Genomic DNA, 22,974 nt, shown 5'->3' with positions numbered 1-22,974 from the left:
AGTTTAGAATATATTCCAAAATATCCCTTTTGTATTGGCAAACGGAAAACCTAACAAAGTGCAGGTATAGCAATGCTCTTCCATTTTTGAAGTTTCAACACAACATGTGACATTGAAATTTTTTTTCTTCAATTTTCCCCATATTCACTCAACTACATTTATTCATTAACCTCCATCACAAAATTCTGCTAATGCCCCCAGGAACATCTACCCTTATCAGGGAAAGTGTCAAACAGAATATTAAGTTATTCTTCCAACTGAAATGCTGAAATGTTTATCAGTGATGCAATCACCAAATACATATTCTCACTTACATTCAAGACTAAAGAAAAAGCTGACCTATGGTATGAAAGTAAGGCTCACCAGTAAACATCTCCTCTATACACTACCTAACGTGCTGTACAAACATACCATTAAATTTCTACAGGAAACCAGAGAAGTAACTTCCCTTTTTTCATACTGATTTAAATATCCAATTATACTTAGTATGGGTAGCAAATCTACCAACTTTCACACCATACTGAGTAACAATTTGATTCAAGACACTAGAAAAATATAAAAGCTAGTGACCTTCAGCACTTTTATTTAGTAAGATATGACAAATGAGGTTAACAAAAAGAATAAAAGATAAAATACAAAAATCTATGACAAATATTTCAACTTAACTAAGTAAGGTTTAAATAACTGGATCTCCTATCTGCCCCTATTCTCTCTCAGTGTTTTAGTTTAGCATAGGGAAAAGGGTCTAGGGAAGGAGAGGAAATAAAAAATAACCTATCATCAGGGGGTGTGTGTGTGTGTGTGTGTGTGTGTGTGTGTGTGTGTTAAGAAATGTTAACTACCAGCACTTAATGAGTACTACTGGACCAAGAACTGTGCTAAGAGCTTTAAATACATCATCTCATTTAACATGGATAAAACAAACACTTTAAAAATTATCAATAGGGGCACCTGGGTGGCTCAGTAGATGAAGTGTCCAACTTCAGGTCACGATCTTGCAGTTCCAGAGTTCAAACCCCACACTGGGCTCTGTGCTGACAGCTCAGAGCCTGGAGCCTGCTTCAAATTCTGTCTCCCTCTCTCTCTACCCCTCCCCCACTCATGCTCTGTCTCTCTCAAAAATAAACATTAAAAAAAAATAATAATAAAGACTATGACAATCATCTAGGAAAAGTTCCTCAACTTTATATGGGAAAAAGTTGTGTACTGAAGTGCTATCTGATGAAATTACACTTCCTATCCTAAAGCAAATTTCTTATAAAAATACATATTGTATGGGGCGCCTGGGTGGCGCAGTCGGTTAAGCGTCCGACTTCAGCCAGGTCACGATCTCGCGGTCCGTGAGTTCGAGCCCCGCGTCAGGCTCTGGGCTGATGGCTCGGAGCCTGGAGCCTGTTTCCGATTCTGTGTCTCCCTCTCTCTCTGCCCCTCCCCCGTTCATGCTCTGTCTCTCTCTGTCCCAAAAATAAATTAAAAAACGTTGAAAAAAAAAATTAAAAAAAAAATACATATTGTATCCACGATATTTCTCCCTCTTAAAAAAGCAACATTAGGAAAGATATTATGCAGTCAGTATACAGCACACACTCCTCCCAGTGACTCTCATTCAGGACTAGAGAGTCAGTATTTAACAACGAACCAAACCCTGAGAGTGAAACTTTGAATGTGAAAAATTATGACATCAAACTAAATTAGAGATATACAAATAATAAATAAATAAATACATAAAGCACCAGAGGCTGCCCTTTATAATGGCAAATAATGCTAGTGAAATACATGAAACACTTATCAATTTAAAATTCTCTATTTACTATTGAAGTATGTCTTCATTTTGAAGCTAGGTTATTAAGAAAAAACTTAAAATAGTTTGATTCATTTATATATATATATATATATATATATATATATATATATATGTTTATTTTTGAGAGAGAGACAGAGACAGAGACAGAGCACAAGCAGGGGAGGGGCAGAGAGAGAAGGAGACAAGAATCCAAAGCAGGGTCCAGGTTCACCTGTCAGCACAGAACCTGATGTAAGGCTCAAACTTGGAAATGTTGAGATCATGACCTGAGTCGAAGTTGGATGCTTACCATCTGAGCCACCCAGGCGCCTGTGATTCATTTTTAACTGAAAAATTAAAACTAGCACTGACCTCATATTAAAAAAGAGAGAGAGAGAGAAAGAAAAAGGCTAAGGACTCCAGGGTCTTAATCTCTCTCTTCTCTCTCTCTCTGCTCTCTCTTCTCTCTCTCTCTGCCCCTACCCCCTTGCTCTCTCTCTCAAAACTAAACAAGCATTTTTTTTTAAAAAGTCAATCATAAATGTATCCAACATTATCAAGTATCAAATCATCTAATGTGTACTTTTAATAAGCTTGCTCTTAGGACATTTACTAATTCGGCCCCTTAGCTTGTCCTCAGTTCCCGTCCATTATCCTCTCCACCAAATATTTTTCAAAAGTCTTCTGTATGGAAAGTTAGAGGTGATACAAGGACTCTTACACCCTCAGACAGATGGAAAACCTGCTGCCAAAATTACCAAGATCTACTGTCTTATGGAACTGACTGATAAAAGCCAAAGAATTGAAACAAGTCTCATTAACTTCCTCTACCACAAAAAAAAAGTGAGCAATGACTCAAAACTTAAGAAGGAGTATTTATTAATTCAACAAATACTGGGTGCCCACTCTTATGATAAAGGCACTGTGCTAGGCACCGATCATATAACTATGAACAAGATACAGACACTATCCCTGCCTTCATGGAACTTTCAATCCAGTGAGGAAAAGAATCCAAAAACAAGTAAACACACTGATATAACCCAACATTGATCTGAATTCTACCAAGCAATTTTATTCTCATGGCCCACAGTACTGCATATTATCATCCTAAAAGCATGTCAGTTAATCCACTTAGTTCCTTCAAGCTACACACTCTAATTATGCTTATTAAAATGAAAACGTGGGGCTCCTGGATGGCTCAGTCGGTTAAGCAAATGACTCTTGATTTCAGCTCAGGTCATGATCTCCTGGTTCAAGAGTTCGAGTTTCGTGTCAGGCTCCACGCTAATAGTGTGGAGCCTGCTTGGGATTCTCCCTCCCTCTCCCGCTACCCTCCCCCTTTCTAAAGATAAATAAGTAAATTAAGAATAAATTTGGGGGCACCTGGGTGGCTCAATCGGTTGAATGTCCGACTTCAGCTCAGGTCATGATCTCACAGTTCGTGAGTCCGAGCCCTGAGTCAGGCTCTGAGATGTCAGCACAGAGTCTGACTCAGGGCACGGACTCGCGAACTACTGACAGCTCAGAGCCTGGAGCCTGCTTCAGATTCTGTGTCTCCCTCTCTCTCTGCTCCTCCCCTGCTCACAAGCTGTCTCTCTCTCAAAAATAAATAAAGATTAAAAAAAAATTTTTTAAGAATAAATTTTAAAAAATAAAATAAAATGAAAACTAATTTTGCAAACAAGTAGTTTTGAATATACAAAACATCCTGCCCAGCAGAATTTTTAACTTAGCTGCTACGTGTTCAAAGCAGCACTAGTCAAGATAACCGAAGGATAGAAACAGCCCAAATGCTCATCAATGGATGAATGGATAAAATGAGGTATATATAAAATATTCAGCCATAAAAAGGAATGAAGTACTGCTGTATTCTACAACATGCATGACCCATGAAATACCACGCTAAGTGAAAGAAGCCAGACACAAAAGCCCACATTTGTATGATTCCATTTGCATGAAATATCCAGAATTGGTAAATCCATACAAACAAATCCCATATTAGGGACTGGGAAGCCAGGACTAGGAAGGGACAAGGGAGAATGAGGAGCAACTACTTAAATAGGTTTGGGATTTCCTTCAGGAGTGATGGAAATGTTTTGGAACCTGATAGAAGTGGTTGCACAACACTGTCAATGCACTAAATGTCACTGAATTGCTTACTTTAAAATGGTTATGTCATGTATATTTCATCTTAATTTGAAGAAGAAAGAACACTTAAAAACAGCTGCCATAATATTTTAAAGTGGACTTTTTGTCAAATGAAACTATTCAAGTTTAAATTTGGGAATTTCAGTTACAAGTCAAGTTTCAAACCTTAACACCTACTAGACCCATTTTAATACCAAAATGGTTTGGAGAGTTTCATGGCAAAGGTAATCTCTTAAAAAGCTGTTTTCATAGCTTTAAATGCTGTCCAATACTTTGGATGTACATACAATTCCTACTTACATGAGAATACTACTTTATTGATCATGAATTTGCTTTACAGCATGCTCTAATCACATTTGTCCTCAGTAAAAGTTTGCAGACATCAACTATTTATTTTCTTATAATAAAAATACTCATTAAAACAAGTTGTTTTTACTTTGTTAAATCTCAATAACCTAAACACATAATTCAGTGCCACTACTCTCCACACATGTCACTTTCCCATTTGTGCCTATGTTATAACACACACCACCATTCAGTCTGCCTGGAAGCAGAATTACTTGGGTTATATGTCCCTCTCCCATTTCCCAAGCTCCTTGAGGGCCCTTCAGTCCTTTTTTGCACCCATCATAACACTACAAAGTACCTAACAGTATCTTCAACATACAAGGTGCTCAAGTAATGTCAGTGGAATTGAAATAAATGTATTTTGCTGAAATAATTATGCTAAAAAGACAACATATGAAGACTAAAAGGACTAATAAGACAATACCGTCCAGAGAATCCTTAAGCCTCACGTTTAGGCATGTTTTTCATTGCAACTCAACTGAACAGTCTACTGAACATCAATATGATCATGAAGTAACTCAACTAATACCCAGAAAGAATAAGGATTAATCCTATCCATCTCTTTTGAAGTTCGTCTACATATGAAATAGGGAAACTGAACTTAATGAACCACAGTATTCCAAACCAGGTCACAGGAGAGCTCTAAGTCCCCAGCCATCCTGTTTCTATTTCCTGATTGGTCTGACCTCCAAGCATTACGGTGTTCAACCTTCCCAATTCACGACCTCCTTTAAAACATCTTCTGAGGTGGGCTTTTAATTAAAATAAAAACTGACTCCCAGAACTTTCTAGAATTATGAACAGGGCACCCCACTTTTCTTAATCTTTCAAAACACTCTGCTCAAGAAATGTAGTTTTCAGAAAAGACCCGTTATAATTACACTTCGAATTAAATGTGGGCCATAAACTTGCCCAAGTGTTAACACGATGGCATTACTCTAAGAAAGCATATTTAAACAGACATGTGCACGAATTTCAGAGAACTCCTACACCTCAAGAATGTGCATCTTTAAAACAAAAAATATTAAAAAAGATGAAAAGTTAAGTGCGCTTACACTTCACAGGGTCAGCTTTTTCTCCGCACCACGCTGGCAAAGCAACGACAAGCAGACACCACTTGGGCAGCGGCCCCGACCCTCAGCCTCCAAACCGCAGGCGTCCACTGGCCATAGGAGTCCCGGAGTCGAGTTCCCCACTAGTTCGCATCCAGCCAAGCCCGCGGCCACTTCCACGTCGCTGCGACCCACACAACTCTTCAAGCGATTTAAATCTGCTCTTCATTCACCGCAAGCACAAACACACACTAACACCCACACCCACACACACAAATCCGCTCTTCGCTCATCGCGCGCGCGCACACACACACACACACACACACGATATTACTAAGCCCCAGACAACCAAGCCACCAGGGAAGCGGCGAGCTCTTGCGAACGAGGAGAGGAGACGCTTTTCGGTCCCGCCCCGCCCGGCACCCACCTGCAGGCCGCGAGCCCGAGGACGGCGGCGCCGGCGCCCCGTCCTCGCCAAAGACGAGTTTGAAGTCGAGCTCGTCGTGGGCGCCACAGTTTGCAGTAGTCATCGGCGTGGCCCAGGGTGCTGCGGATCCTCCTCTGGCGGCGGCGGCGACGGAGGCGGCGGCAGCGGCGACGGCAGCTCCTCAGCGCCGCTTCATGCCCGGCCGCTCGGGCCAGGAGGTCGCGGCTCCGCAGCAAAGTTTCCGCGCAGGGACCGTGACACCGAGCGTTCCGTTCCGAACTTGAGAGCTGGCCACGCGCCGAGCCGCACCAGGAGCCGCCGTCACAACCCGTCGCTGGTGCCTAAGCCGCCACGGTCGCCTTAGCTGATATTCCCCGCCCCCCAACAGCAGCCTCAGCCAGCGCGCTGCCGCGCAGGGCTGCACGACTAACCCCGCCCCCTACCGCGCGCCCATCAGAGCGTGCTGCGCATAGGCCGCTAGCGCCCCTGCTAGCCCAATGGCTCCGCCCCATCAACGGCCTACCGCGTGATTCCCTCTCCGGGAGAAGGAAGTCACGTGCATAAGGAGAGCTGGATAACCCCAGTATCTCTTGGGAGTTGTAGTTTGGCCGCTATCCTTTCCTCAACTTCTAAACCAGGGCCCTACACCCGCGTGTGAGGCAGATAGCCCTCTGTTATTGGATTGAATGCAATCCAATCCACCCCCCAATCGAAGATCCCATTCCTTACTGGGCAGAGCTCACGTCGAATATGGTTATGGCTTCGGTGAAGGGCGGCTGAAATGTTACTCTAATGGCTGGGTTTGGGGAAGGTGTCAGGGCTCCGGAGGGGTATTACGTGAACGCCACTCACACTCTTATCCCGCCACCCCAACCCTAATGGCGGAGCCTGGGGTGAGGCCCGCTGAGCTTCCAGCTCGGTTGGGGCGGAGTCCGAGGAGACCTGCGCGGCGCGAGGAGTCCGGAGTCTCTGCTCCTCAACGATGCAGATCCACCCCTTCGGGGCGGGGCCCGCTCCCGGCAGCGGCGCCTTTGTCCGCGTCGGCTAGCGGGCAACTACTCCCTGGCGGACAGCCAGCGCGTTAGAGGACTCGGCAGAGCCCCATGGGCAAAGTCTGCCCGTTGCTGTAAGCCGACTGAACCAGAAAGCCCGTCGTGAACTTGCACCACTCACGGGCTCGGAGACCTCAGCATCCCGGTGCACATCCGTGAAAGGAGGGCCCGATACCCAAAATGAGTGGTTTGTTAGTGGAGAGGAAGTGACACTGTCTGAAGAACTGTTTTTCGCTCTCGGTTCCTCCCCAGCGAGAATGTCTTCCCTTGAGACCCAAGACGCCTCCTCCTGGGCCTGGGGTGGAAGCTGTGCCAGGGGACGCTGAGCCTGGATTGTTTACCTAGGACTCCAAGAGGCAGGGTGGACTGGGAGCTCGAGAATTGGGAGAAGGAGCGGCGACCTACTTCCCTAGCTCTAGGCCCCAAAGGGCACAGTATCAATAGAAGCATGTTGCGTAGGAACTCAGGGCACTAGGTCTCGGCCTTGGGTGCAGGTGCAAAGGCCCAGGAGCTCTCCCACAAAAAGGAGAAGAGGGCAAAGTGGAGTGCTTTGCAGAAAGGTTTCAATATATGGACCGATACCTGAGCCCTAGGGAAGGCCTAACTAGGCCTCAAGTCAGGAGGACAGGTAATGTCCAGAGCAGATAAGACGTTCATCTTGGATTGGGCAGAAAACTTTTCCTGCTGAGTGCTCTGTACCCATACCTGTGCTGAACCTAGGAAAGCAAAGATAAATTAGTCTCCCTTCAGGAGAGGGGGAGAGGACAGCAAATCTATAATCACTGTGTGAAGAGATTAGGCTTGTGCCAGGATCTCCAAGAAGGTTCATAATTCCACTGGGGTTACAGGGCTTCCACAGGACTAAGTAGGAATTGGAAAGATGGCCAAGAAGTGAGGAAGATGGTTCCAGGCAGAAAACAGATTGCCAAAAACTTAGAAATCAGAAAGTACCTGCAGTGAGCAGAAGCCAAAGATAAGGCCAGATGAATGGGCAGAGTGCTGCAGGCCACTACAAAGTACCTAGATTTTATCCTGAGGGAAGCAGGGAGCCATAGAAGGGTTTAGAGCAAGGAACCGAACATATTCAGAATTTTGGATGAATTACTGAGTTGTACTGGGGGAGGGTGAAATTAGGGGTAGAAGAAAATAACAGGTCAAGGAGAGGGAGCCAATGGCATTGTGTGGGTGGTACCCTCCTAATGAGCAATTTCAGGATGTGTTGTCCATCACCACCCCTGACCTCCCCCCAACATACTTTCCAGGTTATTTACCATCTGGATTGAGAAAATGGATCTTTACCTAGCCCCTCTGCCCTCCAAACAAGGGACCCAGCTAGCCAGGCCACAGAGAGTGCAAGAGGGAGACCCTGGACCTATCAGCCCTACCACCGGGAAGGGACCACAGAAGCTGGACATGGTTTGAACAATTCACCAAAGCATCCATCTGTGTGACTGTTTTACTCATCTGTGTTCCCAGCCACTGTGCACCTGGAGAACACTTAGAAGGGGTCATTTCTTGGGAAGGCTTATGGTCTGGAGAAAACAGAACTCTAACCTAGACTGATAAGGGCTAGAGCATCAGTAGGCACTGACTGTAGGAAAAGTGTCACCATCTTTGTAAGAAAAGCAGCAATGGCTTAGAGCTCTGCAGGGTGGGACAGAGGTCTACCCCACTCACACACACCAAAACCTGAACTCTCTCCACTCCTTTTCCTCAGCCAAGGCCTCCCTATCAGCTCTTCCTCAGGCCAGCTCTTCCTCAGTCCAGCTCAAAAGCTCTTTTAGATGGTAAGAGGCCATCTGACCTGCCTCCAGCCTTCTGAGGGCCCTGTGAACCAGGAGGCCAAGGGGACCAGTGCAATGGGACTCCTGACTGGTGGACAAGGACTATGGGGATTGCTATTCACCCCCTTCTTCCTCCTCTATGAATTCCGGCCAGGCCTGAGACTTAAGAAAAGCCATTACTTTCATCAGCTGCCATAGGCCTGGACCTGAACCCCACTGCTGAAGGCTCTCCCATGGCCTCTGAGCCATGGGATGGTACAGCTTAGCCCGGCAGGGCCCAGCCCAACCCCTTTTGTTCCACATTAGGGAAAATAGGAGCTTTGGAGGAAAGTCAGAGTTTAGAAAAGTTCTTTCTATGCCACATATCCCATGCAATAAGCTTATTTGAGTCTTCTTTTGTGCCTGTTCCCTACTCCCATGCTGAGGCTGGCCATAGGGAACACGAGGACTGCCCTTGAGCAGCTCTCAATCTGGGCAGAGGCAATACCAGCCAACTACAATTGACCAAAGTTGTTTGCTGAAGTCAGCACAGGGTGCTGAGAAGACAGGGTCAGCATTTTGTCCTCAGATGCCAGGCTGAGGAGTTTGGACTTGATCCAGAGGGGAGTGGAGAGCCATGGAAGAATTCTGAACAGGATTGACACTTGGAAGGAACTAAGTGTGCAGGGCTGGATGGTTAAGAGATTCCCCACTCATCTTTTTACATTTTCTTTCTTTCTTTTTCTTTCTTTCTTTCTTTCTTTCTTTCTTTCTTTCTTTCTTTCTTTCTTTCTTTCTTTCTTTCTTCCTCTCTCTCTCTTTCTTTGAGAGAGAGAGCATGAGCTAGGGAGAGGGGCAGAGGGAGGGAGAGAGGGAGGGAGGGGCAGAGAGAGAGAGAGAGAGAGAGAGAGAGAGAGGATCCCAAGCAGGCTCTACACTCAGTGCAGAGCCCAACATGGGTCTCAATACCATGACCCTGGGATCATGACCTGAGCCAAAATCAAGAGTCAGACACTCACTTGACTGAGCCACTCAGGCGCCCCAAGATTCCCCACTTGTCTTTGCACAAAGTTGTCTTCTTGCTGTGACCTTTGGAAGATGCGCCACCCTCTCCAGCTTTATTCATCCCTCCTTTTCATGTGCCCCCAAAATGTGATGAGCTAAGAGCAAGTCCTCAATCTAGGTGGCTGGAATGGATGACTACGTGTCGTGGACACTAGCCCAGAGAGAGGTTTGGGCATCTAAATGGCCTTAGTTTAAGGTGGGCATGGTGAGAACAATGAGTGGAGCTTTCAGACCCAACTGGGCCCTCCCAGTTGGTCCCAGACCTTGGGAAGGTCACTGTGAGACCATGGCAGGCATCATTGAGGTATGCTAAGATGAGACCATTTGAGAGCCAACATATTCAACCAGGAACTTTGCCAGACATCCTCAGTTATGGAACATACACTAGCCCCTCCCTCACCTGCTCCCCTGTGAATGCCCCTCTCCTCAGTGCTTTTCCTGGGCCCTCTAAGTCCCCATACTCCAGCCTCTTTCTTAACAGCTGACCTCTACCTCACCTCTCCTTCTCCATAGCCCAGAAATAAACCTGACGTACCAAAGAAGGGGCTTCCCCAGGGAAACTACACTGGTGGAAGAGGCCTGAGGGTACAGTCCAACCCCACAGGAAAAATGGATCTTAAGACTTGGTATTTGGCTCCCATAGGATCCTTCCATAAGCTCTGACTAGCTCAGGATGCCTGGGGGTCCACTGGGGCCTCTCTGTCTGCCCTGTTCCAGTTGGGATATGAGGAAAGACCAAGGGGCATTTTAACTGAGATAGTTTGTGAGAAAAGTCAGAAACTGTGCCTAAAGCTTGATGGTTAAGACTGCAACAAGCCTCAGTCTGTCTCCTGGGTGGGGCTCCTTCTCTTGGAGCACTGGTCTGGGAAGCTAGGGCATCCCCGGCATAGAGTGACCCCATTAGCCACAGAGTGCCCTATCATAGGCCTATTTATCCTCCAGTCACTCTCATGCAGGCAGAGCAGCTGATCTCCCTCTCAGATAGGGCCCTTAGGCCCAAAGAGAACTAGAAGTGACTTGCCCAAGGTCAGACAGCAATGGGCTCTGGGAGGCAGCTGGTAGTGCAGTATCCTTATCTGCATACAGAGGAACAAGTGTGCAGACAGGTGCAGCTCCAGGACTGAAACAAGGGCATCGCCGCCTGATCCCAGGCCACCAGGGCCAGGGGCTGCTGGCTGGCATAGGGGCCTGACCCTAGAGACATGGGAGAAACATGGCCTTGGCCTAGAGGGGAATGCCCCTCCCTACAGCACTTGGAAAAAGGGAGGAGAAGTAGTGTGTTTACAGTGGAGGAAGCGGGGGTGGTGCAGGGCAGGGACCTTTGGTCAGAACGCCCCTCCCAGTAAGAGGGGGAGGCCCCATGAGATGTGGTAGCCGTTTGTTTGCTTCTCACTGCCAAGAGGAAATTAAAGAGAATCTGCCACTTCCTTCCGGCCCAAGTGGGATAGTGGGGGCTGGGGGCAAGCAGCGGCGTGGGTGGACAATTTTAAGGGACCCAAACTGCTGGCATCAGCAACCTGTGTTCTCAGTGTCCCCTACCCAGAGCAGACACCTCAGCAGGTCTGAACTCCAGCCAGCTGGGGGTCAGACCCAGGACCTGCCCAACGTATCTGAGCTGGTCCCTCACTAGGGTACCAGATACCCTAGCTGTTCCCCAGATTCTATAGCACCTCTCATCAAGAAAGTCAGTTGATGGGCAGTACCTCAGGTTTGCCATCAGTAGAATGGGCTTCTTGGGCCTTTCTGGCTCAGCCCAAGTCCAATGAGCATTAAAGGATACACCCAACCCCCTACTTCCAACCAGATCCATAAGGATGGGTAGGGGATATGCTGTTGGAAGCTCTAGCTCTGCACAGAGGGTGGGAGTGAAATAATTATGCCAGGCCATGAGTCTGTGTGTGACAATGCCCAGGGCTGAAGCAAGTAGCCATGGGTAAGGGTAGAGGTGTCTTTATTGCACTGTACCAATGTCAAGTTGAGGAGGTGCCACCCAAAAAGTTCCTGTTTTCAAAGAAAATACTGAGGTCACTAGGAACTTGGCCCTGTTACTCAGATCCACCAAGGAAGATGTGCACCCTAGAAACCCTTTGGTTCAGGCTGATGGACCAGGCCAGACCTCTTAACTCCTGCCAGGAACAGTCAGCAATTTGTCCAATGGCATCAGGTTCATGCTTTGCACCCACAGCCACTTACGGCCAGGCCCCTAGGGGGGATGGCCAAGGTAGGGACAATGGTCACCAGCCTTCCAGGGGGCTCTCTTCACCACTTCCCAAGGCCACAAAGGGCTTCTTGCACAGCTTCCCAGGCACTGCTGGCTCCTGAGCTCTGGGACCCCCAGGATCTTGGTCAGGGGCTTCCCGCTTGCGCTTGTGCAAGGAGGGGCTCTCTTCACCCAGCCGACCTTCAGGGAGGCCCCGGCTCCGCAGACAGACGATGGCCGCAGCCTGCTCTGCCAATTTCTTAGACTTGTCCCTGGGCAGATGAGGTATGGGACAATAAGGCAGGTAGACAGGCAGGCTGGCTCCAGGACTAGAGGCTGGAAAGGCCTGACTCTACACACCCTTGACAAAGATTCTGACAAAACTGAGGAAGGGGTCATTACCCAGGGATGCCACTGCCCAGGTACACCATCCTCCCCAAACCCTCTTACATCAATGTTGGGTACAGGCCCCTCATCCCAAGCCCCAAGCCCACTGATGAGGAAACTCACCACAAGGTGGACTGGTACTTTTGCTCAGCAACAGTCACAACAGAGCAGAAGAGGCGATCCAGGGGGCGCTGAACCTGGTGCAAAGAGAGCAAAGGCAACAGGGATGGCTACATGGGGACAAGAGGAATGAGCCCTGGGGCTCACCTGCCAGGATCACAAGGAAGGCAGATAAAGGAAGTACTTCCCACCTAAGTTAAATGAAGGCTACTTGTATCACATGTTCCTCCCTAGCAGAAGTGCCTGGGCATCTGCCAGGGAAGAAAGACAGATACACAAACAGGTAACGACATTCCAGTATTTCAGGAGTTCAATCAGGGACATAAGCAAAGGGCCATCAGAGCCCTTAGCTGCGCGTGACTATGGATCCTGCTTCTACTGACATCTGGATGGGCTAGGTCACCCAAAATGAGGAGGAGTTCAACAGATGGCAAAGGGGTAAGAGGGGGCAAGGATGTGGCAGAGAAGGTACACTTGGCAGAGTGACCAGATGATGTGGCTGGACAGAGAGCAGAGTGGATGAGACATGAAGCAGAAAGGCATGTGGGGTCCCTGTGCTCTGTGTTGAGGTGCTGGAGCTTGATCCCAAAGGCACTGGGGAGAGGATGAGGACTTGAGCAGGGACGCAGAAGTCAGATTCGCTTTGGAAAACTCACTCTGGGAGAGGGGGACACAAGTCCCAGAAGGTACAAGTTTAGAGGTCAGAAGGTCAGTCCAGAAGAGACAGTGCAGCTTAAATAAGACATGGCCATGGGGACCAGAGGAGGTGAAGCAAGACTGTCTTAAAGTTTCCACCAAGGGGCCTCAAGTCTGGGGCCCAATTCTGTGCCCCAGTGGCTAAGGCCTGGTCCAAAAACATGTCTAACTTTTAGGTTTGAGCATTCTTCCTAAGTAAGCCAATAGGCCCTTTCCAGAGAAGTCTCCCTTGTCTAAGCAACACCACTGGCAGGGACTGGCCCAAGCAACCCCTTACATAGGCCTCAAGTTCAGTGTTATGAAAGTGGCCAGAATTAGACAACAGGCCCACTGACACAGAGAAGGGGCTATCATATCAGCAACTGGTCCGGCCACCAGCAACCATCGCATATTGCAAGCCCACGGAAGACAAAGCCAGGCTCCAGCCAAGTAGTCTTGAGTTCAGGGTACAGGCTATGAGTGTGTTGGGGGTGATGACATCGGCCGTGGGAGCACTCTAGGGCCAGGTGCAGGACCTCACCGTGTCATACACAGGCTGCGCCAACTTCTCCCTCCGGCACCACTCCAGCAGGCACATCTTGGGGGTGATCTGGGGTGAGTATGCTCTCCTGGGGAAAGGAGAGGAAGGAGTCAGGGCTCACCCACCATCACCATCAGGCTTCTGCCTCAAGACTTCTGTACTTATTCCCCTGAGCTCCCATTTCTGTTCCACCAGTGGGGTGGGGCCTAGGTTCTGCCTAAAAGTCAGATGGGCTTCAGCATGCTTGAGGAATTGCGATAGGATGTGAAATCCCGGCACTCTGAACTCTAGCCTGGAAAACAGCCTTCAAAAGCCAAAAAGGAAGGTCCAGTTTGCCTCTTAAAACAAGACAGGAGGACTGGGGCGCCTGGGTGGCTCAGTCGGTTAAGCGGCCGACTTCAGCTCAGGTCACGATCTCGCAGTCCGTGAGTTCGAGCCCCGCGTCAGGCTCTGGGCTGATGGCTCAGAGCCTGGAGCCTGCTTCCGATTCTGTCTCCCTCTCTCTCTGCCCCTCCCCCGTTCATGCTCTGTCTCTCTCTGTCTCAAAAATAAATAAAACGTTAAAAAAAAAAATTTTAAAAAAAAAAAACAAAAAACAAGACAGGAGGGAGTGGGTGGTGGTTGGGAATATAGATGGCCACACAGCGGTCTCGGATCTAGCTTACTACCCACCCTTATCATGTCCCCTGAGTATCAAGATGATCTGTTTCTGCCTTGGACACAGTGTACTCTTATTTCCAGAGTCAGAGCCAGTCGGTGATAGGGTGACAGAGTGGGAGGCACTACGTTCCAACTTCCCACCAGGAGCTCTCCCCAGATATGATTGACCAACTATGCCCACACTCCGTCCTCCCAAGCCCTTGCCAGACAAGACTGGCTACCAATATGGGCCCCCGGGGACCTGAGAAAGGCTCAGATCCCAGATGGCAGAAGACAAGGATGAGGACCTTACTCCAAGCTGAGTCACACTCTGAAGGAATAGTCATCTTGAGGCTACTTCTGCCTAAAGAGGGAACCACAGGGCTGGTATGGGGCAGTGAGTATGGGGCAGTAGGTATGGGCAGGGGTTGCACAGCCAGATGAGGGCGAGGGTACCACTGCCTTGGAGGCAGCTAGATGCTCAGGGCCAGGGGAATAGCATAGGCTTTCAAGAACAGGAGACAAGTTCTCCATCCCAAGTTGTGGGAGGGGGTGGATCAAAGAAAAGGTGTTTAGTCACACTTGAGACAACATGCACACCCCTGACAGTGCTGCCTGGGCTTTTTCAGGGGCCGTGTTCCTCAAAATGCCATCTCTGGGACACTGAAAAATGAGAATGAGTATCCAAACCCAGAAGACTTGTAGTCCCTAAGCTTAGCATTAACCATGTACAGCAGCCAGCTGAGGGCACTGGCCCCAGCCAAGCTGAGGCCAAGCTGCGGACCTACCGGTCAAACTTGACAGCCATCTTAATGATACCAGAGGTGTCTTCAGCTGGTTCCCCCGCTGCCTCTGGGGTCCTGGCTAAGAACTCAGCCCGCCGGGCATTCAGCTCTTGTGTCATCTCCTCGTAAAAGGCACCAAGGCCAAAGGCCTCACTGTGGAGGGATAAGCAACGCAGTGTAAGTCCTTCAGTGGAATCAACATCTAGGAAACTACTGCAGGAGCCCAGGGCCTTGCCATTGAGAAATGCCCCTCCTCCCCACCGCCGCCCCACATATATATGAAAACACCACTGAGATCTAGCCATCAGGGGGTGCCTCCTACCTACCCCTGGGATCAGCCTGGACTGGCAAAGAGTGAATGTGAGCCTCTGGGGGTGGACACTGGAAGACAAGCTGGGGTGGGTGGAAAAGGCTGTAAAGGTCACCTCTACCACCTAAGCCCAGCCTCTCTTCCAAAGAAGAAAACACATGCAAGTGACCCTACCCAAGAGTGAACTGACCTACACTGAACAAGCGCCTGGCTTATGCACAGCCTCATCCTCATGTGGACCCAAGGGAGAAAGAGACAGAGGCCACGACCACTAAGTGGTTCCCCACTTCCTGCCCCGGCCACAAGCAGTTAGGCCTAGACTAAACTGAGGTACCATCAAGAGCTACAAAATTATACTCTTTCTCTTGAGCTCATTAGACACCTGAGTCAACCCTGGTTAAGCTATGTGGGATAGGGACTGAACCAACACCACAAGCACAGGGTTGAGAAGACCCTTCTGGCAACTCTTTTCCCTGCTAGGAAGCATCTTGAGGACCAGAGGGTATTTGTGAGGATGGGTGCCTGGGCACAAGCATGGTTTAGAAAAGTTTCTTTGATGGGGCACCTGGGTGGCTCAGTCAGTTAAGTGTCCGACTTTCAGCTCAGGTCATGATCTCACACTTCATGGGTTCAAGCCACACATCGGGCTCCGTGCTGACAGCTTGAAGCCTGGAGTCTGCTTCAGATTCTGTGTCTCCCTCTCTCTCTCTGCTCCTCCCCTGCTCATGCTCTGTCTCTCTTTCTCAAAAATAATAAACGTTAAAAAAATTTTTTTAATTAAAAAAGAAAAGTTTCTTTGAGGAAGGAGGAAGCAGACAGCCAACATGAGGAGGAGAGAGCATTCAGGCAGAAGACCCAGTTTGAGTACAGGTGTGGGCCTGGGGAAATAGGTAAATATGGAGCCAAAGGAACAGGTACTAGGCCACGTTGTGAGGGGCCCCAAAAGTCAACCACCTGAACTGGAGCTATATCAAATGTAGAGGACCATGGGGTAGCCTCCCAGACTGCAAAGTGATGCGGTGTGGGCATAGGCTCAGGCCAGGGGCTCAATTCTGACCATTGGGTCTTGATGGCCTGGTGTGTGACAGATCTGTTACTGGGAAAGTCCCTTCCTCCCCAGGAATTCCCAAGCCCAGTCCCCAGATTCCTCCAACCTACTGGCACTCTAGTTCCCAAAATTCTGCTGTGAGATCAGTCCAGAGATGGAAATTTCCAAAGGTTTCTTAAGCATCCTATTCTGTGAGGCAAAACTGATCACCACCCCACTCCAGTACATCCACCTCCAGAAGCTGTATCCCTGGTGCCCTGATAGTCAACTAGGGCTCATAGTCAAGTCTGGGCAACGTCTGCAAGTAATTATGGGCAGCCATTGCCTCTCTCACCAAATTTCCTGAGAAGACTGGGCGGCATGGAGCAACCTTCCCTGGGGCGACTCCAACTGTTCTCGTAGCATCTGGCACAAGCAATACTTGGTGTTGGTGTAGTGGTTTTCATACTGCACAGCCTGAGGGAAGAACCAACATGAGCCTACTTGCTGCCCAGACAGGTTCTGAGGCCTGAGCTATGGCAGGGAAAGGGCCTCCAAGAGGGCATCAGAGGTATGCTTGCAGATGAGGTAGTGTGACCTCATAAGAAAAGCCACCTCCATCCTGGCCATTTACTCCTCCTGTTAGTGGCACAACGCTCAAGAGTCATAGCTGAGGGTCAGGAGCATATTCTACTGAACAGCCTGACAGAAGTCCAGATGTGTGGGGACCCCTTCCTGCTTCAGCCACCATAGGCTACCACAGAGGACCTGCTGCCATTCCAGGGCAGGGAGGAGGAGCAAGTCAAAATCTGGTGCGACAGGAACAGCACCAGGACAGGGGTGAGATTCTTCTATTTCTAAACACAGTGTAGAACAGCCTGTCTCCAGTCTACGGCCATACCACCCTGAACGCGCCCGATCTCATCTGATCTCGGAAGCTAAGCAGGGTCAGGCCTGGTTAGTACTTGGATGGGACAACAGCCTGTCTCCAATCTCCCCCGCCATGGGTAAGGCACAGCACAATGTGCCAGTCGTGTTCACATGTTACTTGTCACTTCACTGAGCTTCACAAGCATGAGGTGCAGTTGTTACCCCTACTCCACAGACTGAGAAATGCAGCCTCGGGAAGCAAGCTGACTGCACAGGGATACCCAGTAGAAGCCTGCCTAGCTGGGCAGACAGAAAAGCAGTGAGTGGAGGGTGCCCCAGTCTCTAGAACACCCTCCCACCCTTCACCCCCTACACTCTTCTAATCTCTCCACCTAGGCCTGTATCTTCAGTAACCGGGAAGGTACCATGACATGCTGAGGACAAAGCAGAGATACGTTGGTAAAGCCCCAGCCGGTGGCAAGGCCTTGATCCAGCTTGTCAGAAGGCACCTGACTAGACCAGCAGCAGCCCTGCCTAAGCTTGAAAGCCACTCCCCTCCTTCAGGACTACAGCTCTTGAGAAGCTGCCAAAGGATGGACTGAGCAAGAATGACATCACCTTTTACCCAGTGAGCAAGCTCAGCACAGCTGAATGTATCTTCTCTGCTACAGACTTGCTACTCAGGTGGAAGAGCTAGATAGGCGACCTAGGCTAAGGCAAGGTCTCTAGCTGACTCAGGGTACTGGATGGCCTGGTGGTCACAAACCTGCCCAACAGGACACCTGGAACCCAGGGGATGAGGGCTGTAGTATCAAGCTGGGGAGGCTCTAGGGACAGAAACTGCCCATCTTTGGACAGTTAGAAGCCTCAGGGCCTCCTACCATACCCAGCTTGCACAGTCCCAGGGATACCCACATGCCATGGCAGCCACAGAGCCAAAGGCATGGCCATGGCCTGAAGGGGGCATGGGCAGTCTGAGGATCTGAGAAGCTCCTGACCCTCCTAGGAGGGTGCAACTCCCAGTATCGAAGAGGATGAGGGCTAGACTCTCTGCTCAGGCCCAGTGCACTGATGAATTAGAAGTCTACCGACTGTCTCTCTGCCTGCAGACATGTACAGCTAATCACAGAGACTCACACAATTCCAGGATTGTACCAAAGGGATAGGGCAGGTGAACTGGTCAAAAAATTCCTTTAGAGGGATGGGGCACCTGGATGGCTCAGATGGTTGAGCATCTGACTTAGGCTCAGGTCATGATCTTGTGGTTCATGAGTTCAAAGCCCACGTGCTGACAGCTCAGGACCTGGAGTCTGCTTTGGATTCTGTGTCTCCCTCTCTCTCTGCCCCTCCCCTGCTCATGCTCTCTCTCTCAAAAGTAAAAAAAAAAAAAAAAAAATTTAAAAAGAATTTTTTAAAATTCCTTTAGAGGGAAATGTTTCTGGCACTACAATCAAGCTCTCAGTGAGAGGAAAAAGCTAGTCCCTAAGGAGAGGGTTAAAGTTAGGCTATTCCCTAAGTCAGAGGTTAAAGCGTTCTGGGAATGAGCAAGAGAAGAGTTTTATTTTATTTCAAATAAGTCAACTCTACACCCAGTGTGGGGCTTGAACTCACGACCTCAAGATCACCAGCCACATGCTCCACCAACTGAGCCAGCCAGGCACCCCAGCAAGAGAATAGTTTTAGAAGTGATTCTGATGCATGACAAGATGCAAAGTCTCTATACAGATAATCTATCCTCAACAATAGTTACAATGGCTTTTCTTAGCTGTAGCTGTTCAGGCACCAACCACTGGCATGAGTGTCTTCAGTGACACAGATCCCATTGTCGTTGTGCATGCGTGTATATGTGTGTGGAGGATGTGAGAGAGAAAGATTCACATGTTTGGGCCTTAGCAGCATCCTGAATCCCAGGGTCCTTGATAGGACCTCATTGCCTAGAAAGCTTTAGAAGGAGGTGATGGTAGGGGTTGCCCCAGCATCCTCTCTTCACATTGAAACCAGGGAGACCCAATGCTACATTATAAGAACTACAAAGAGAAGGAGAGGGACAACAATGGCTGCTGGGGGCTGGGGGCTCACCCAAGGCACCTTCTGCAGGAATGTGGCAGACAGTGAAAAATGTTTCTTTTGAAAAAGTGCATAGACGTACATATCGGATGTACTTCTGCATGACCTCCTCCAGGGGTCGCAGACCCTCCTTGAGGAAGATGGATGGGTTCCACATGGCGGCTCGGGCCACCATCACAGAAGAGGCTGCTGTGGCTTGTCGAAAGTCCTCTATGTCCAAATATTCTTGGATGTGGTCATGTGATCCTCCGCTGAAAGGCAACAGGGGAGTGAGGGGTATCCTCATACTAGCATCTTCAGAAAAAAGCAACTCCCAGATCTGCTACTCATTAACCATGTAGCTTTGACCAAATCCTTCAGCTGTGAGTACTTTGGGAGACTGGAGGTTATAACACACACCCCACTATGGGGTCAGAAACACCAAGTGAGATAACACAGTGAAACAGCCTGAACCAGGCCTGGCACTTAACAGGTGTCTCAGAGATTTTACCTTCCTTCCCTCCTCCTCATCCTAAACAGTGGCTAAAGCCAGCCCAAATCTGAAGACATAGGTCTGTTAAGTGGATGCTGGGATCACAGAAAGATCCCCAGCCTGGAGCACCTATATACCTACTAACAGGTGGGTCAAAAACCACAGACACAGTGGTGATCATGAGAGGAAGGAAGGAGGCCCAGTTTGGTTGCAATTTCCCTTCCTGCCACCCCGAGGCCCCAAGGGCCCCCTTGGAAACTGCTCCATTTGCATCTGTTCCATTGGGGGCCAGGTGGCAGCCTCAATCCAGGCACAGCCTTATATGTATGGTGGGGAAGACCCTCAGGTGGCAGCAGCAGCAACAGGATCCATGGTCTTGAGTACCCTACCCTCTCCATGCCAGCCCTAAAACTCCTGGCCTGGGAACAACCAAGCCTGGCTACCACCCCCAACCTTAACTCGCTCCCTCCTTCCTACCAGGCAGGCATGCCCTTTGTCAGGACTTCGGGGCTTTAGAATTTCTGTTCCCATCTTGCCATCAGGCTCTATGCCATCCTAAGGTACAAGGCTGCAGTGGACTGGCCCACATGGCCAGCGCCCCAATGACAACTGGACACTGTCTTACTGCTAAGCCTCTGGGCTGGTCACTGGTACCTCAGAACTGTCAGTCTCATCCCCTGGTCCTATGGCTGCCCAGAATGCTTGTCTGGGCTTTGGACTGTGACCTGCCTTATGCCCCCTGAGCCATACGTCTGTATGCTCTGGCTTGGGACTACTCACCCTACACCCTGCACACCTAACTCTGGGTGTGACATCACTTTTGCCTTGGGTCTGCGTCAGAGGCCACTTTCTTGCTCTCCCTGTCTCCTGAACACTCCTACCCTCAACCCATCTATCAAAATGCCCTCGGACCCTGCCTACTGCACACCTACATCGGCCACTCACCAGAGGCTAGTGGACACAATAGGTACTTTTCAGCTTCATGTCCAACCTCATTTTTTTGTACTACCCTTTTCTCCTTTTCCCTTAGGTCATTTTTTAATGCTAGCTCATTCCATTTTTTGTATGCCAGCTCAAACTTCTCTGAGTGAGGTGGAGCACAAAAAAGTAAACGATGAAGAAGAGAGGCTTACTTGGCTATGACAGGAATGGAGAGGGTTTCAGCAATGGCTCTGATGGCTTCACAGCTTACAGGGTGCTGAGGTCTTTCTTCCCGCTTTCTTGGAGATAAAGAAAAAAGGATGGGCTGAGGGCTGAGGCCATATCACAGTTCAAACTAAGGTTTACCTTAGCCAAACCCTACCATCCTCCCTACTGAACCTCAGGAAGGCCATGTGGCCATGAAGGACAGGGTTCTGGGCTGCAGAGGATGGCTCTCCATGACCTCTGTTGTAAGGGGCAGGAGCAGCAGAAGTCCCTGCTGAGAAGGCAAGTCCAGCCCTTGCAGGCCTGCAGGTGAGGCGTGGCTGCACAGGGCTGGTGTGGGTGGCCTGGCTCCCAAGGTCACACTGCCTTTCCTTGGCTTCCCTTCACCTGTGCCAGAGATGAGGGACAGTGCTATAAGAATGCTGCCCCTACTGTCCCGGTGCTGCCCTCCCCACGAGACTGGGAACAGCTGCTGCCCTCAGACCGGCCACTCCCACACAGCTGCCTATGCTGAGGCTGAGTTGGGCAGCTGATCCTGGGGAGAGGCACCTGGCACAGGGCAGACCCAGCAGGCAGGACAGGCCACAGATCATGGCTGTCACAACAAGCCCTGGAGAGGTAGGACCACAACCTAAGCCCTCTCCTTCCAAGGTCAACTGCAAGAGGTTCTTGTGTATGAGTGAATGAGTCTTAGAGATGCTGAAGTGAAGCCTGATCTAAGCTATGCTCAGGAAGAAGCAAGAGAGATGGTCAACCAGACAGCCCTTGCTCAGGTCTTGTCTGCGTGCATCTCCTCTGGTATGCTCCCTAACAAAAGGGTCAGGAGGCTCAACAAAAGCCTCAGAAGGCCCTGTCAACCCATCCTCACCTCTACCTCCCCACACCCCAGCAGCCCGTTTCAGCCCAGAACCCATCCTCAACAGCTTTGATGGCCAGAAAGCCCCTCTTTAAACTCACCCGAATCTGTCTTCCTGGTGTTTCCAACTACTGGTAAAAAGGAATAGCTGTATTTATTCAGAGAACACCATATGCCAGGCACTGTGCCAAGGCTATATATTCACAACCTCATAAAAGCCTCAAGACAACCTTATAAAGCAGAAACTATCTTAATTTCCAAATGAAAAATGTGGTACTCAGAGAGGTTAAGTGATTTATCCAAGGACATACAGCCAACAAGCAGCAGAAATGGGAGCCCAAACCAGGCAGTCTGAACCTAGAGCCTGCTGCCACAGGGAGGAGCTTGCATGTACACGTGTGTAGCCTTTCCCCGCCCCCTACTGGCTTCAGCCCACACAGCTCTCCTTTTCTCTTACACATGTTGGGAGTTAACATTTTCTCTGAAAATGCTGTCATAGACACATCCAGCAAAAAGTGGGCTGTTCCTATAAGAACGCTGAACCCAAAAGGAACATCACTCAGAGAAGAGAGGTCACTCTGGCCAAAGTCTGTTGACCTGGGATTCTGTACAAAACTACATCATAGGGGTGCCTGGGTGGCTCAGCCGGTTAAGTGTCCAACTCTTGATTTCACCTCAGGTCATGATCTCACGGTTCATCAGGCTCTGGATTGACGGCACAGAGCCTGCTTGGGATTCTTTCTCTCCCTCTCTCTGCCCCTCTCTCACTCGCATTCTTTTATGTGCTTTCCCTGACTCAAAATACGTAAACTTTACCCAAAAAAATGTACATCATGGACACACAGAACAAGTCTAACTGGGAAACCAAAAGTAGCCTTTAGCAACACCTCAGCTCCCAGAAGACGGCATATTAGCTACAGATACAAGAGCTGTTTAAAGTAGTCACTGTGACAGCTGGCAGTCCAAGAAGGGCAGACAAAAGAGACAATGCCATTAAAAGCAGAGCCATCTGCATGGGGTCATTTGGGGGAGAAACTATTGCTCAATGTAGTGGAAAGCAAATGAGATTCAGAGTCAGAGTTCTAATTCCACCACTTCCTGGCTGCACAGTACAACTGTGAACCTATCACTCAATCTCTACCATTTACACATCCTGAGGGTAGAGGCGTTTCCCCTTCCTCTTGTGTCTTTAAACTCAATCTTCCTCTCCTTCTCTGTCTCTAAACTCAGTGTAGTGTCTA

General features: G+C 49.1%; 2 protein-coding genes and 1 long non-coding RNA gene across 11 annotated transcripts in view; 1 reads left to right on the top strand and 2 right to left on the bottom strand.

Moving 5' to 3' along the window:
- The window catches only part of NFATC3 (nuclear factor of activated T cells 3), a 140,202-nt gene extending 134,039 nt beyond the window's left edge, over positions 1-6,163 (bottom strand). For 3 of the 6 annotated variants that reach the window (XM_058706185.1, XM_058706182.1, XM_058706183.1), the window contains exon 1: positions 5,759-6,163. In XM_058706185.1, coding sequence (XP_058562168.1) covers positions 5,759-5,861 — 103 coding nt within the window. In that variant the 5' untranslated portion in view covers positions 5,862-6,163. The remainder of the gene's footprint in view (positions 1-5,758) is intronic. The other 3 variants (XM_058706180.1, XM_058706181.1, XM_058706184.1) reach the window with 2 other exon arrangements.
- A 97-nt stretch (positions 6,164-6,260) lies between these two features.
- LOC131498820 (uncharacterized) lies at positions 6,261-8,252 on the top strand. The gene is made up of 2 exons (XR_009255605.1): positions 6,261-7,438; positions 8,073-8,252. It is a non-coding gene; the product is annotated as an uncharacterized LOC131498820 (long non-coding RNA).
- A 3,320-nt stretch (positions 8,253-11,572) lies between these two features.
- The window catches only part of DUS2 (dihydrouridine synthase 2), a 51,436-nt gene continuing 40,034 nt past the window's right edge, over positions 11,573-22,974 (bottom strand). For all 4 annotated transcript variants that reach the window (XM_058706196.1, XM_058706195.1, XM_058706197.1 and 1 more), the window contains exons 10-16: positions 20,865-20,951; positions 19,342-19,510; positions 16,678-16,799; positions 14,989-15,138; positions 13,562-13,649; positions 12,349-12,422; positions 11,573-12,110 (exon numbers count right to left, since the gene is read on the bottom strand). In XM_058706196.1, the coding sequence (XP_058562179.1) occupies positions 11,873-12,110; positions 12,349-12,422; positions 13,562-13,649; positions 14,989-15,138; positions 16,678-16,799; positions 19,342-19,510; positions 20,865-20,951 (928 nt within the window). In that variant the 3' untranslated portion in view covers positions 11,573-11,872. The remainder of the gene's footprint in view (positions 12,111-12,348; positions 12,423-13,561; positions 13,650-14,988; positions 15,139-16,677; positions 16,800-19,341; positions 19,511-20,864; positions 20,952-22,974) is intronic.

Source organism: Neofelis nebulosa, chromosome 17 (assembly GCF_028018385.1).
Source record: "Neofelis nebulosa isolate mNeoNeb1 chromosome 17, mNeoNeb1.pri, whole genome shotgun sequence".
NCBI classification, from domain to species: domain Eukaryota; kingdom Metazoa; phylum Chordata; class Mammalia; order Carnivora; family Felidae; genus Neofelis; species Neofelis nebulosa.
The sequence above is the reverse complement of the archived record's forward strand: the minus strand, read 5'-3'. Positions and strand labels throughout refer to the sequence as shown.